Below are 16,124 nucleotides of genomic sequence, written 5' to 3' on the forward strand. Positions count from 1 at the left end.
TTGGCCACTGTGAGAACAGGATGCTGGACCAGATGAGCCATTGGCCTAACCCAGCAGGCTCTTCTTATGTTCTTAGGGCCAACCCAGCCATTAGCTAGAGTGAGTCAGCTGCCTCAGTCAGCAGATGGTGGAGGGGCAGAGTTGGGGAGCTGGGAGGATAGAACGGTGTGTTCTCTGCAGCCTGCCATTCATCCACTAATCTTGTTTGTAATGGAGGAGGCTGTCCTATCACTGCTGTTGAAATAAGATTCAAATTCCACCCTGGTCAATTTCTGAATGTGAAATGGAGAGTACCATTTTCCCCTTTGGCAAAATATTTTGAACCGCTCCTAGCAACAACTTACGAATCTGTTCAACGGAGTGTCCCAAATGGCCGCTGCTAAATCATCACTGTATATTTAGGCAGACCCAGTTTGTAAATATTTTGAGCCCGGCTTCTGCATGTGTGTTCTGCAGTTCTGTGAACTGGCATTGGTTGATATTCAACGCTAATTAGGCTGTGCTGATTTGCAGTCAGTGTGTGAATCCGCCTGACTGTTTAAAAATATTTGTGTGAGCATTTCGTTTTCCCACTTGGCACCTCTCTCTTTTTGAAAAGGCTGGGTCTACCAATGAAAACCTTGCAGAGAATATAAATGATAGCTGAAATTAAATAATCAAATGGCACCAGCACCTACCCTTGGAAACAGAACAAAATTCGCCCAAATAATGCACTCCATGAAAAATAAAGGAAAAGAGAAATGCTATCAAGTTTGTTCAGCTGGAATATCTCACCAAGAGAGCTCTGCTCTCATAATATTTGGGCCAGAACCATGTCATAAATCTTAGGGCTATTAACCCAGTGTCTCATTCATCTCTGCTCGGCTACAGAAGAGCAATAACCTTGTCACTACAGGAAGGGAGATAGAGGCTTTTAATTGCGCTGAGATTACAGGAAAGCTCTTATCTTATAGTCCAATTTGTAACTCCAGATACAATTCTTTGCTCAAAGTCAGTGCCAGTCTATAGTGCCCCATACTTAATAAATACTTCAAAAGTTTGTGTCCCCTACAGAAAAGACTGCTGCATTAAGGTCTCTTTGTAGAACCCGGTGCTAAGAGATGCCCTGCGGTCGTGCTGCTGAAGTAGCTGCATCACCACATTTCCATGATAAGAGGGGTAAATCCACCAAAACACCCCACATTTCCTGCTGGAACTTTCAGGGTGTACTTTGGTGGTGACATAGATGTAAGGAAAGCCTTTCCATTCAGGTGTCCCCCTCCTAATTCTGATTCTGATTGCATGAGGAGGCACTGAATGTGAACCTGGACTTCCCCCACCAATATTTCTCCTTGACACAACCACTGCGAGTTAAATACACCAAAAGTGGGGCAGGGGAGAGCAACAGTGTTAGGAACAGGGCCATAGCTAGGGGGCGGTGAGGTGGGCCCCCGCCAGGGGTGCAGGTGATGGGGGGGCACAAAATCGGCTAAAATATGTTCATAAATATAAATACTGATTATTGCCTCGAAAGAAATGGTTTTAAATAGAGGGTGAATTGAATGGGGGGGGGGGTTGGAGGAGAGGTAGAAAGAAGAGCTAATTTGTCCATGGCTAGGTGGTGCAATCTGGATGGTTCTGCAAGCTACGGCTCTGGTTAGGAGCCAGAGTCAGGAGTAGGTCAGCAATAAACTTAACTTCACTAGTGTCAGAGAAGTTATCTCTCTATTCAATGAAACCAAAATAGTGCAAGACTAACGATCCCAGTGTTTCTGTGTTCTGCTCTGCTTCGCCAGAAGCGGCTTAGTCCTGCTGGCCACATGACCCAGAAGCTGTCTGCGGACAAACGCTGGCTCCCTCGGCCTATAGAGGGAGATGAGCGTGGAACTCCAGAGGTGGAACTCCACAACTGGACCTAATGGTCAGGGGCACCTTTACCTTTACCTTAGTGATCCCAGATTCCCAGTAGGTCTTGCCCCAATGAGGCATTTGTGAGGACTGAAAGTCCCTGCCCTCCCACTGCTCTCTAAGGCTCCTCCACCTGTTCCTTCCCCAGCAGCCTAAAGCTCCATCTATTCTCTCATTCCTTTGCCCTCCTGCATGTTCTGGGAGAACGGGGGGAGGAGAACTGGTTGCAGCAGGAGGCGGAGGAGGATCCCTGAATTCTTCAGCAACCTGCCTCATCTCTGTCTCCTGGCCCCCCTCTTCTGCCTCTGATTCTGGACTGCTCTCTGCCACAGCCTCTCCCTGCTCACCAAACCCTGTTGCCTCTACAGCTTCTGACACACCTCTCCTCCCAGTCCACTCCCTCTTTTCCCTTTGACCACGCATCATCATCCCACCACCAATCCCCTGGCTCTGAGCCTTCTTCCCCTGGGGGTTTCCCAACTGGTGCCTCCCACCACTCCTCTGCGTCCAGCAATTCTGTGACAGACAGACAAGCAAATGACTCCTTGGAGCCTCTTCCACCATCTATCAGCAGCTGCCCTCTGGGAAGGATTGCAGGGGAGAGACACGCAGGCAAAGATCACCCCAGCATCTTCTTCAGCTCGAAGGTTGTCCCCCCACCCCCACATACACAGCCAGGAATCTATCACCAGTTGCCCTATGGGGAGATTCCCAATGCCAGGAAATTTTTATTGGTTTTACTATCATGTCATGTGCAAACAACCTAGCAACAGTTATATGTTCAGGATATTATTCTGTGTCAAGATAGAGCAGGTGTCCTTAGGTGTTCAGTCTCCACTGCTGGGAATCACAAGTGGGTAGGATGGTGGTATGTTCAGGAAAGTTTTTAATGTGTGACATTTTGATGTATTTTTAATTTTTGTTGGAAGCCACCCAGAGTGGCTGGAGAAACCCAGCCAGATGGGCAGGGTATTTCTTAGTGCACAAAGTGTTGATCTGATGTGTAGAGATCTTTCTTATTCTGATTAATACAAGAGGATTCTAGAAGCTACTGGAAGTTTCTCTGTGTGAGAGAAGCAGGCAGAAAGGTCATGATTGTTTGGGTTACACCTTCTGGGAAGCTGGCTTAAACTGGTTCTCCCATCTCTTCAAATTAAGGTCTTGCTGACTATAAATATAGACCAGAAGGAGCCTGGGTTTTACTTTCTCTTTCTATCTCTCTTCCTTCTGGTGTGGTGTTCTGTACATAGTATGCTTAGTGCTAAGGTTTAGTCTTATTATGAGTTAAGTTTATAAGTTTTATTGTAAGTGCTACAACTGGATTTTTATAGACTGTGCCAATCCTGAATGTATTGGATTAGTGACCATTACACTCATTTGCCTTCAGCACAAATAAAGCTCTGCTGGATGTACTATTGCCTCTGGTCTATTTTGGGGGAACTCTGCTACCTGTTTAAGGTTTTCCTCCACACGTATGACATGGTATGCTCAGGTCCTGCTTTGAGGCTTCCCATGTGCCTCTCCATTCCTGTGTGTTGATCTACATGGTCCACTGGCCTGACCCAACCGGTTCATTCTATTTTCTTAGATGTTAATATAAGCTCAGCCCAAACATGTGCCAGCCTCTTCAAATACACTAAGGGATAACAAAGGCCTCCAAAAATTACATTTCCGCTGGGATCATCACATTTGTCTTAGTATTGTGTAGGATCAAGGTCACTTGGTTTGTTGATTGATATTTTCAGGGGTGTTTTTTGTATAAGCCATGGGTGCCAATATTTGGAGTGCCATTCTCTGCACCTGTAAAGAACTTTCCCAAGAGGAAAATAATGTGCTTTCACAAACGACGTGAAGAGCAAAACCCCATTTTCTTTCTTTTGTCCTGGAATAAAACTGAAATGACTGTGAAACTCTTACAATGCAGTACTGCAGCAGCAGCAGCAGCAGCTCAGTTGGATAATTTTAGATTCCGGACTTAATGGTCTTACAGTGGGCCTTACTTTATAGAAGGTCAGCCCATTGGTCCATCTATGTCAGTATTGTCCATACTGACTGGTGGTGGTTATCCAGAGTTTTAGGCAGGGTTCTCTCCCAGCCCTTCTTGGACATGCCAAGGAAATGTGAGCATCTGCATGCAAAGCAGATGCTGTACTACTCAGCTATGACCCCTTCCTCTAAAAAGGTGCCCTCTAGTTCTTTGATTCTGCTTCAAAATGTGATAAACCAGCCCTGCATTTGGGGGGGGGGAGAAGCTCAGGTTCATTTTGCTGAGTACAGACTTGGACCTCTGCCCCAATGCCTTGCCTTGGTAGCACCACTGTACCGAGTCTAGAGATTACTGAAGACCCAAGTGACAAGCAAGCAACAAGAAAAAGAATGGTATTTTATTTTAATGAGAAATAAATCAGTGTTATAAACAAGTGAAACAGGCATACAACCAATAGGTCAGCTTTGTGAAAAGCTAGTTAATTAAATTAAAAATACACACGTCAGGGTTTTTTTTAAAAAAGAAAAAATACATGCAAAAGGTCTTAAGAACTATGCAACAAGCCATAAATGCCTAAAAACTAAATGTCAAATGGTACTAACATAAATCCTTCCAGTATTTATTAGCACTGCTGGGCTAAAAGAATATTAAATGATGATCAGTATGCATTACATGTTTCTATATTTAATGAGACTTCTGCTATAACATAACTTGTATTTTGGTTACCCATGAGATGTGAAAGATAGCTTCTTCCATCCAATCGAGTATTTTAACACAGATGCTGGTAGTAGCTGCCATTCTGTCATCTATGTACCACTTCTGTGGTGATCAAACTTTCTCAGTTCCTGCACCTTGACCTGCTAAATGGCTGCCAAGGTGAAAACTCACCTGGCTGGCAAGTGTCACCTGCACAGTAATCCTACTGGGGTTCTGTATCACTTGTAATGACTATTCAATGGATTAAGAAACCATTATATTGGAATTAGAGCAGTACATCTTTGGATGTTGTTAGAAATAACAATGACAGAATGAGAGTTGGGCAACAGTGTATTATATTTATTAGAATACAAAAACAAAAGTTTCTTAGGCCAATTTTCTTTTCTTTAACCCTGGCAGTAATGAATGACAGCAGGGTGCAATGCGACTCTTCAGTAAGACTCTGGAGTGTGGGCCATCATCCCTGATCACTGGTCATGCTGGCTGAGGCTGATGGGAGTTGGGAACCAACAACAGCCGGAGGTTCCTCATCTCTGGGTGACATGACATGATTCTGCTCAAGGTCATGTGGCCCAGATTCCTCTGGTTGTTGGTTACTATCTTAAGGCATTGCGTAGCAATATGATCTCATGAAAAATATGGTATTGTGCCTTAGTGACAAGGCAGTTTTGCCAGCACAAATTATCAGGACTGAAATGTAAGAGTGGCAGTAAATTCTGTGCTTTGCCACAAAGTCAGAAGGATATCGCTGGTTTTCTTATGACAGATAGTGTATTCAAATATATAAAAGAAGTGTTTGCTCTAAGAAATATTTGACATATTTCTATTCTATATGAGGATTTTCTGTATAAGCTCATATGGCTGTTCAAGAGGATGAATTTAATGAAAGGAGAAAAAAGCAAATTGTAACTTTGTTTCCTCTGGAATTCAGTAAGCAGGTGGTGGTTATTTCAGAAATTTATATTAGATCAGTTTTACGTACTGTATGAAATTAAGTTTTTAACATTTTTAAATTTTTTATTGGCCTGTGTGTAATGGTGTTGTTTTAGCCTCGTATTTCATTTTGTTTCATCAAGGGCAACCAAACACTGAATGAAGTCTCAATGCATGAACTTTACATGAACTCAACACTGTACGTTGCAGTAATGTTCTGGTCTTAAACATCTACTTACATCTATTAAAAGAAACAACAAAAGGTACATTAGTAAACCAATTCTTCAGCTGTCTTTTAACTGCTATTATAACAAATGTAGCAGAAGGGAACAGTTCTTATGGAAGTCTTTATAATGCCAGGAACTATACACAGTCATATTAAAAGAACATTTATAAACAGCAAGCCAAACCAAAGAAAATAAGAAAACAGACTTGAGAAAGGCTTCAAGTTAGGACTTTGCTGTTGCTTTGGTCTAAAACCATAGGTTTAGGAAGGGATTATACATAGTCATATTTTGAAGGATAGGAACGTCTCCCGTCATCACTTTTGATAGTATTGGTTTCAACTACTGGGACCTTCTTGGCTTCATACCCAGTTCCAGACTTATATCCAGCGCTCTTGTAGGACACGGCCTTGTAACTGAAACAGAAATAAAACGCAAAGTGGTGTCACTTTGTGGAACTGTCTAAGATAACTGACTACTCAGAATCATCTGTTCTATTCCTTGTTACTTAGTGAAGAATATAATACAATTAGGTAAGCTCCATAAATATCCCTTTTCCATTTCACTACAGTAACATGTAGAACAGACTCAATCATTATGAAAGAAACCATTTTATGAAATGCTTAGTGGTTTTCTCATCATGCATGTAGGTAGGGATGGGTGAATCTGACAATTTTGGTTTCTCTCAGGTTCTCTCAGGAAGTATGATGGTAAGAGCTGTTCAACTGTGGAGCAGACTGTCTCAGAAGGTGGTCTCCTCTCCTTCATTGGAAGTTTTTAAGCAGAGGTTGAATGGCCACCTGTCTTGGATGCTTTAGTTGAAATTCCTATATTGCTGGGGATTGGACAAGATGACCCTCGGGGTCCCTTCCAATTCTACAGTTCTATTATTCTATTATTCTCTCATTTCTCCAGTCTAATGTTCAGTTATCCACATTCGTTTGGGGGGGAAATAAAAAGTTATCATGAAAAATTACCAGCATTTTAGTACAAAGTTCTCCTGGTATACACATTTTTCAATGCAATTTTGCCAAATTAATGCATTTTTTTGTTATTTATGTGCATTTTCCTAATATACACATGTTTCTTCTATACATTACTTGGCTGGAGAACTGTGTTCCAGTTCATGTATTGCTTTGGAAAGTTCAGTTTAGGTAACTTCACTTTCAAAAGCAAACTGAGTCAATTTTCTCCTCCATCCCTGTGATTTAGTGTGGCTACTCTGCCACCTTTTAAGTTGGAGAATGAAAAAAAGGATCTGTCTTGCCCTTCCACATTACAACAGTTCCGTGAATATGTATAGGCACTCACTGGGTCTCTTCGGGTACCAGTCCTCTGCAGGCGATGCACATCATAATGCCTCCAACCAAGGCCAGGCCTCCAGCAACCCATCCCACAAACAGGGCAGCACCAAATGTGTATCTGGAAAACGAAGTGAGTGATGGTACTTAGCTTACTCAAGTCCACGTGTCTTACTCAAGTCAATATGTTGCTTCTTAGAAAGGATATTTAAAATGAAGTTTTGTTAAGGGATAAGCCATGTATGGGAAACCTGTATCCCTCCAATTAAGGAATGCATTACCTCTAGTATTTAAATTAAAACAAGGGTTTTGTGCGAGGGTTGGCAAATACATTTGCTCAAAAGGAGTGGGAGGGGCATATTGCAGCCATGGCCTATAGTAGAGTATGTCTCTGTCATCACCCTACCTCTATCCCCCTTGTCTGTTTTCCTGATCTAACCGACCAATGTACTGGCTTCTTTTGCACCATGTTTTGTAATCCCAACCTACTCATTCTGTGCCTTCCACCCACACGATGTGGACCTAGCTAGCCCACATTACTGGGAGGAGGAACCATCGCTCTGTGTTAGAGCACATGGAGGAGGTCCCTAATTTAGTGCATATTCAAACCAGACTTTTTAAACACATCCAATTCTCATTTAAAGCTCATGACGTACTCCAGAGAATCCTGGGAAATGCTGTTTGTTGATGAAGCTGTGGATTGTAGCTCTGTTAAGGGGAAACTACACTTCTCATGATTTTTTTTTTGGGGGGGGTCATATGCTTTAAATGTGGATTTAGTATGCTTTGAAAGTATGGTGCAGATCTGCCTTCAGTTTTCGGTATCTCCAGATTTTATATATATATATATATATATATATATATATATATATATATATGCTTTCGTAGATTTTCACGGGTACAGGAATGCAGGTTTTGGTGTCCTCGGGTGTCTTCCCGTGTAAAAGATGGGGTGTCTAGGCGACGTTTCGACGAGGTCTCACTCGTCATCTTTAGGCTGGTGCTTTCGGCTTCTTGTTACTGTAACAAGAAGCCGAAAGCACCAGCCTGAAGATGACGAGTGAGACCTCGTCGAAACGTCGCCTAGACACCCCATCTTTTACACGGGAAGACACCCGAGGACACCAAAACCATATATATATATATATATACATATATATATATATATATATATATATATATATATATATATATATAAAGATAAGGTAACAGGTGATGAAAAACACCTTTGTCTAGCACCTCATAAAACTGGCCAATCAGAATATATAATATTGGGCTATATGGACAAAACTGGGCTATAGACCCAGGATAAAGTAGTTTCCTCTGTTACTGTGTGATCCATGACATTCGTTTATACACTTGACTTGGCATGGATACATTGAATACCAATGAATCTAGTTAATGCTTGGCAAAGAAGATGACACTAACTTATAAAGCCAGTCTAGACTACAAAGCACATCAGTTTTGTATCAGTTTAATAGTGTTGAACCATACAATCCTGAAAACTGTAGCTTGGTGAAGGTATTGAAAATAGCCCCTCCCAAGGAATACAATTTCCAGGCGTGAAGAATTCATTCCTCTTGTGTAGTTATGCCTTAAGTCTCATCATTATGGCTAGACATGTCATGAATGAAACACACAAGTGGCTGCACACACACACACCCCAACACTGAATGCTGTGCATGACCCAGAATTACCTTGTCTGGAGTGTCTGCATCATTCCTGGCTGATACATATTAGCTGTTGACATCCAAAAGTTTGTAACAAGCATGTTGGCAAAAACAGATACCCCACAGATAGCACAGAGACCTGTCAGAGAGAAGGGATCATTACTTGCTGCCAGAATGGAATTCAAGGTGGTCAAGGCCAGATTTTTAAACTTAATTTTACTTACAAAACAGGAATCCATAGAATAATATCATCAATGCCCAGGTATGTGAATGCTGCTACCTTTCACTGCAGGTGTGTATTTATACCAAGTTAGATATCTTAAACTATGTTACCCGGAAATGTAAAAAGTAGGGTCAGGTGCAAGTGTCCTTGAATCAAATTGGTAATATTAAGCTGGTGTTGCATCTAAGCAACAGAACACCCAGTTTATTGCACTAGTATAGTTCAGGAGAGTCCAAGGCTTAGCGTTTGTTTTGCTGGTTGTGATGCTGGTGCTTCTGTTCCAGTTTCTAACATTCTCTTTATACTGCATACTGCACCTACTGCATTGTGGAAATGGTCGGCATCCATCTGTCTCAAGAGACAATGGAGTGCGCCTCCAGGGGTGAAGTCAAACCGCTGTGCTTGCAGTTCTGAAGTGACTTCCCTGGATCCACTATTGGCCTCATTTGCTCAATTCGCAGGAGCCTGTCTCCACATGCAAGGGAAATCCCTAACTCACAGAAGGTTTAGGACCCATTGGCTACCCTCATCTGGTTTAGCTGGCCAGTCAAAACCATTCCTTGGGTGTGGCTGCTGTCACATCCTGACAGTTTCTAGGAGCCACAGATAGAGCTGAGCGCAGGGTAGGACCAAAAGTGGACAAGCTACCCCAAAGGAGGCATGATATGCCCCCCACGAGAGGTACTACCCCTCCCCAACTTCCCATTTCATTATTGAAATATGGGTTTTTTAATTGATATACCACATCAGACTAAATTTTAAACAGTGGGAAAGAGCTGTATGCTGGGATACAGCCCCAGATATTGTCATTTGAAAACTGTGGAAAATTATAATGCAAAACTTGTGTGGGTTTCTGTGTTAATAGGTTTGCACACTGATATATTTTTTTCTGGAAACAATTTCCACTAGAGTTCCAGAAGTGGCTTTTACATTGTGTGAAATATTACATACAATGTGAAAAATTACAGGTAAGGAAATGTCTGGAAAATGGAATGAAGTGCCATCTGAATGCACTCCAATGCCTGCTTATAAACTTTATTAGTCCCTTGTTGTAAGTTTGTTAAATGCTTTCAGCCCCTTTATTTCAATTGTCTCTTCCAGAACAGATGGCGCTGTGGAGCCCCAGTAAGAACCATCACTCACCAGCTACAATGCACATGATTCCAGCAGTCAGAGTCATGTTTGCTTTGGCAGAGTCCTCCATATTGCCGATCCGTAAACACTTCAGGGAAAAAATAGCCACCAGGAGGCTAAAAGCACCCAGCACGATGCCCACAATCATCAGAGCTCTCACAGCCTGGAACAGCGCTGCAAAACACATGGGGGAAGGGGAGGAATCATTTAAATGAGTAGCAAAGGGATAATACTCACAATTCTTAATACAACCAAAATCAACTCTTATCAAAGGGCTGTGGTACAAAGGAACCATTGGCAAAATGTTCAGGGCAGGGGGGGAAACATGTTACTAAATGCAGAATTAAACATAACCTCTTGAGCTCGAGCTAATGTAGGCTGTTCATAAGAAAGAAGGGAAATGCCTGGTGATTTGTGAAATGAATATTGAAAGTCCCTTTCAGAAACATCCCCATCCGAAGCTGCTCTCCACGCTTAATGTCTGTTGAGCAAACATCAAGAAGCACACATGTTCTTTTTGAGCAGAACAGGACTTCAGTTTGTTCCCTGTGGATGTGGCCCTTGACATTTAGATAATGTGCCTGTGACATCTACTCTCTCATGTGTTTTGCCATTTTTGCCTTGTAGAAAGCTGGCCCATTCTGACTCGAGTCAACCTTTCAAACTCTTTTACCTCCAAGAAATATATATACTGCAAGAAGGAAGGTTACAGGAAACCAAGCAGAGGGCCTTCTGTGGAACGCCCTCCCATCAGATGTCAAGGAAATAAATAACTATCTGACTTCTAGAAGACATCTAGGGACGCTTTAAATGTTTGATGCCTTACTGTGTTTTAATTTGTTGGAAGCCACTCATAGTGGCTGAGGGAACCCAGTCAGATGGGCAGTTTATGAATAATAATAATAATAATAATAATAATAATAATAATAATAATAATTTATTTATATCCTGCCCTCCCCAGCTGAAGCGGGGCTCAGAGCGGCTAACAATAGTAAAAATAACACAGTTTACATAAAATCACAATCAATCATTCTAAAATCAATTCAGAGTCAAATTAATGGCAACCATTGGGCTAGAGTTCTATGAGGATTACAGAAAGGAGGGGGTCAGACTGTGCCTTGGCCAAAGGCCTGGTGGAACAGCTCTGTCTTGCAGGCCCTGTGGAAAGATGTCAAGTCCCGCAGGGCCCTAGTCTCTTGTGACAGACCGTTCCACCAGATCGGGGCCACAGCCGAAAAAGCCCTGTCTCTGGTTGAGGCCAGCCTAACCTCCCTGTGGCCCAGGATCTCCAAGATGTTTTTATTTGAAGACCGTAAGGTCAGTGGCGTAGCGTGGGTTGTCAGCACCCGGGGCAAGGCAAGTAATTTGCGCCCCCTAACCCGTGGATTTGCGCCCCCTAACTCGTGGATTTGCGCCCCCTAACCCTAACCCCCAGATGTTGCGCCCAGTGTGGCCGGCCCCCCCGCACCCCCCCCCCCGCTACGCCACTGCGTAAGGTCCTCCATGGGACATACCAGGAGAGGCGGTCCCTTAGGTACGAGGGTCCTAGGCCATATAGGGCTTTAAAGGTTAAAACCAGCACCTTAAACCTGATACTTACCTCGTTTTTGGTTGTTGTTGTTTTGTTTAATCTATTTTAGTAATTCCATGGCGAAAGGTTTCTGAACAGGAAGCGATTAACAAGTTATTTGCCATACCATCTAAAGACCCTATTACCCTGTGTTATGAGATGTCCATTTTGCAAACGGTTACCGACTGCCATACTATCTGCTGCAGCTGGTAAATGAGTCATTCTACACATGAGGTGTGGTCTAATTAGTCAACGCATGAACACTAATATTAACAATCCAAGCATTTTCAGACCCCCATTCATCAGCTCAGGCCTGATCTTCACTATTACACATAGGGAAACAAGAGTTCCTGGGAGAGTGCTATCGGTACCAAAGGGTGATCACTGCATGTTTTGTGTACAGAACAGAAGGAGGCAAACAGAAAGGCAATGCATGATCTGGCTGTGTATTATGTTCCACTTTCAGTTCCTCAAAATTCATTTCAGTGGCTCCTGTTTTACCAAGATCAGAAACTTAAAAACACATCTGAACAATAGATGAAAACCAAAAACATAATGAGAATAGATTGGCATATTTTGAAAGTTTGAGTGCTATTTTTAAAATAAAATGACTGGTGTTCTAACATATTATTTTGGCCGTAACTACATTTAATTTTCCGTTAAAAAAAATATATTTAAAAAAACCAAAACACCTATCCATATCTAGGACCACTTTGTATTCTTAAATCACCTTATATCCCAGCCCAATCACTGCGATCTTAGGGGGAGTCCCTGTTGGTGGTCCCCTGTGTCTCAGATGTACAGCACATAACTATTAGCTGCTGTGCATTCAGTGCCGTGGGCCAAGACTATGGAACTCCCTCTCAACTGAGATTAGACATGCACACTCCTTGAGGAACTTCAAGTACATGACTAAGACTTTTTTTGCTCCAGCAGGCATTTAAAGGTAGTGTTTGGCTTTATGATAAAAAGAAATTCTGGGCCTTGTTTTATGTACACTGCTTTTAGATGTGAATAATTAAGTGGTATATTAAATAAGTAAGTAAGTAAGTAAGTAAATATCATGACCAACTTCACCATAAGGTCCCAGGGCAGGTTGCAGCAATTTCAAAATATAAAATTATATCAACTTAAAATCATACTACCATGGTTTCACCCTAGACATGTAAAGCCTGCTCACTTGAAAACTTGATTTCAAAAATTAGAAATGTGATTTTCAAAATGTGAAATATATATTATTCATGACATATCAGATATGTTTCATTTAATATTTTTGAATGTCTGTCTATTCCAAAGTCATTTTATGGTTGCACTTACTGTATTTGCGGCCTATTTGCACTGACCCAGATGTTGAAATCACATCCTTTCTTGATAACAGAAATTTGCCCCTATCTACTTTCCAACAGGCACACACCCTGCCAAATACACTCATTGCTTTGACCACAAAAAGTTCCACTAAAACTTCAGAAACAGAAAAAGGCCAGAATGATACCTGAAAGTTTATTATTATTGCGGCCGAACAGCATACTAAAACCAGAATTTCTGCATAGTTCTTCACAAAAACAAGAAACAACATTTTCTCCTCCCAACATGTTCAGGCCAAGTATCTATATTACTTACCAGTGGGCGGTGGAAGGAGGGATTAAACCTATTTACTGTCATGTGGGGAAATTGTTTCTTTCATTGGTGGGTGTGCACACCGATATCCAAGATATGATATCAAATCAGTTCATTCAAATAAATACACAGTGCCCAAATACACACAGAGTTAGTGTTGGTCTGGCGGGTAGAAACTGCTGCTTCTCCTCCGAAAAGGAGTTTGGTTAGTTTTCACTCTGGGTTTCTGGCACCTTTCCCCATAACAATAAAATATGATCTTTTAAAATGATGTGTGCAATTTAATATCCTCTGTGTGACAGTTTTATTCACAGCAATTGATTCTACATTTATAACTACATCACTGCAGTCAATATTAGTCTCCATTTACATTAGCAAGCTGTTTAAAATATTGTTTCTTGCTAGCCTATTAAAAATCATTGGCTTTCGTCACATCTCTGGGGTAGCCTCGCTTGGCCAGCCCCTGTTCCGTACCTGGAAGCCCAAGGATTGTGAAATAAGGCCGGCACTCTGTAAGACCCGAACTCTGACTGACGCAGCTCCTCCAGAGGCCTTGGTACTGGAATACAGCTGTCACTGGGTTGTCATATAAGTCCTGCGTACTCCATGCATCCATCGCTGTGGCCGCAATACAGCCAGCGAAGCCCAGGGTTGAGACCACAAAGCCCAACACTTGGCAAATTGTAGTGGACATGAGACCTCCTTTGCAATCAGAAGCTGCTACACCACTGGCAAAGCTTAAGGAAGCAGCGAAGTCCCATTCACTGTACCAGCCAACAGTGGCTGCCCTTATCAGATGGTTTCCATTAACAGGCTTTGTTGACTCAATGTGTTTTTGCAAGATAGCGCAGTTTCAGTTCTGTTGGTTGGTGTGTGCTTTGGGGTTGGCGGGAGTGAAGACTGGTGCCTTTGTCCCTTAGAAGCCCTTGTTGGCCAAAGAGTCATTGTTGGACTAATGGAGGTCAACCTGCAAGCTGCATTGAACAATCTGTTCATAATGCACATGATCAGCCCCCCTCATTCTTACCCCTGTTATTCAGCTTTGCTTATTCCATGTACCTGACATGTTGCTGATTCCAATGAGACGAAAGGAACTGAGGACAACACCAGCATTACAAGCTATATTTTCAGTGCTTTCCAAAATGACCTGCTCTCGTCAGCATCATCAAAGTGTACTCCACTGTAGACTTTTAGCAATTGTTATGTGAAGTGGGACTTAAAAAATATATATATATATAAATCACATTGCATTTTGTGACTGTTTGCTTCTTGCTTACTTGGAATTAGATCTCTCTCTTGAACCAGGAAAGGTGTAAAACGCATTCCTTGCAAACACTCTAAAACTGCTCTGCTTTCAGAATAGGAGAAGCGATAACGCTCCCCCTTTGGGAAAGCTATTCAAAGGGCCGTCTACTTTGCTTGAACATAGCAGGCTAGCTGAGAGGGTATCAGGCAAACTCAATGGCTCACACAGATCTGTCCCCTAATTCCTTGTCTCTGATCTCTTCCCCCATCATCTGCTACCTAATGGTAGGGCTGGAATAAAATGGCTCTGATGATTTATGTGTTGTTCTTGTACTCTTGCTGTTGAGTTCATCCATTACGAAACAGGGATGAAGACAGGGCCGCTGGACTAAGGCAAAACAGTTCTTTTGCTCTATTTTAATAGATGAGAGGTTGTACTGGTGCTGATTAACGCCGAAAGTTAATTGGGGGTGGGGTGGTAAGCCCTGCACATTTCTATAAAGCTGTTACACAACCCGATACCATGAATCATTCTACTGAATTAACAATGAGGAAGGTGTCTCGGGCTGCACCCCTAGAATAATAAATTGCTTCCTTAACCTAATCTTTACCAATGTGCAACCCCTTTATCTGTTACATTCATCTAGTACTGTGTTGACACAAGAGGAAATGCAGTAGAGGTCTGGACGCCATGTTTGATTTTGGTTCTTTCAGGTTTAGAAGAGTTGGGAGGAGGACTGAAAGAATACCAACAAAATATGAAACATTTAAATAAATGTACAATGGTGAGCACCAACATGCCGACAACAAGGATAGAGCATAAATGTCTCCGAATCATAGCCCTAAACAGAGTAAATAGTTTGGCTGGTGCCATTTCCATTGCAGTCTAAAGCATATCAAATGGTGACTAGCTTAGTCACTGTGCCTGTCTAGTCCCAGGAACAACTATTGTATTTCAGAATGGCAGAACAATCTGAGATACTACAGTAGTTAACTAGGAACAATTTATTGTTACAAAGTGTTTGGAAAATCCAGGGTAAAACTAAGACTGGTGCAATCTAATCGCAAAACATTTATCTCTCATCCCAGCTCGTTTTGGGACTTAACTCATTCAGTGTGTATCCTGATTTGCATATGATAGTACAGTAATCCATAAACAATGCTTTGCTGCAAATAAGCAATGTGCTAGTGCATGCTTCTCGATTACAGCCACCCTTCTCCACCCTGTGCCAAGCTGAGAAGAAATAAACTGGCTTAGTGTTACATGCAAACCGGCACTCAAGGTTTGTTTCTCTCTAAAGAACCATGAACAGAATCTTAGATTTGTTCTGGTTATGCCATTGCTCTGGTTTGTTTCCATGAAGGGATGGGCAGATATGATTGAGCAGCACGCACCAGCAGTAACCCATGGTTTATTTTAAACCACGGGTCACCATTACATGTGAACTGGACCTGAGTGAGTTTATTTCTGAATCAAATCAATTTTGTGCCTAAGAGCCACAAAGTTTCTTGAAATAAGTACCGTAATATGGGCATGAAGCCTTTTGCCGTAAATGTACTACTACAAGTTACAACTGAAAACACAATAAACCTCTGTGTACAAGAGACACAAGGAT

General features: G+C 42.1%; 1 protein-coding gene across 1 annotated transcript; it reads right to left on the reverse strand.

Annotated features, from left to right (window-relative positions):
* Positions 1-4,308: 4,308 nt before the first annotated feature.
* On the reverse strand, positions 4,309-13,979 carry CLDN18 (claudin 18). The gene is made up of 5 exons (XM_028728471.2): positions 13,738-13,979; positions 10,086-10,250; positions 8,747-8,858; positions 7,060-7,170; positions 4,309-6,164 (listed from the first exon to the last, which is right to left on the reverse strand). Exons 1-5 carry the CDS (start codon positions 13,955-13,957, stop codon positions 6,023-6,025), a joined length of 750 nt encoding a protein of 249 aa, XP_028584304.2. The 5' UTR covers positions 13,958-13,979; the 3' UTR covers positions 4,309-6,022.
* Positions 13,980-16,124: the final 2,145 nt, after the last annotated feature.

The sequence above is a fragment of the Podarcis muralis genome, chromosome 6, assembly GCF_964188315.1.
Source record: "Podarcis muralis chromosome 6, rPodMur119.hap1.1, whole genome shotgun sequence".
Lineage (NCBI taxonomy): Eukaryota > Metazoa > Chordata > Lepidosauria > Squamata > Lacertidae > Podarcis > Podarcis muralis.

Coding starts and splice junctions, on each gene's coding strand:
- CLDN18 (XM_028728471.2), bottom strand. CDS start 13,957: ATGTCCACTACAATTTGCCAAGTGTTGGGCTTTGTGGTCTCAACCCTG. Junction 10,251..13,737: donor CACAATCCTTGGGCTTCCAG/GTACGGAACAGG, acceptor TGTGTTTTGCAG/CGCTGTTCCAGGCTGTGAGA. Junction 6,165..7,059: donor CTGGTACCCGAAGAGACCCA/GTGAGTGCCTAT, acceptor TTTCTGTTTCAG/TTACAAGGCCGTGTCCTACA.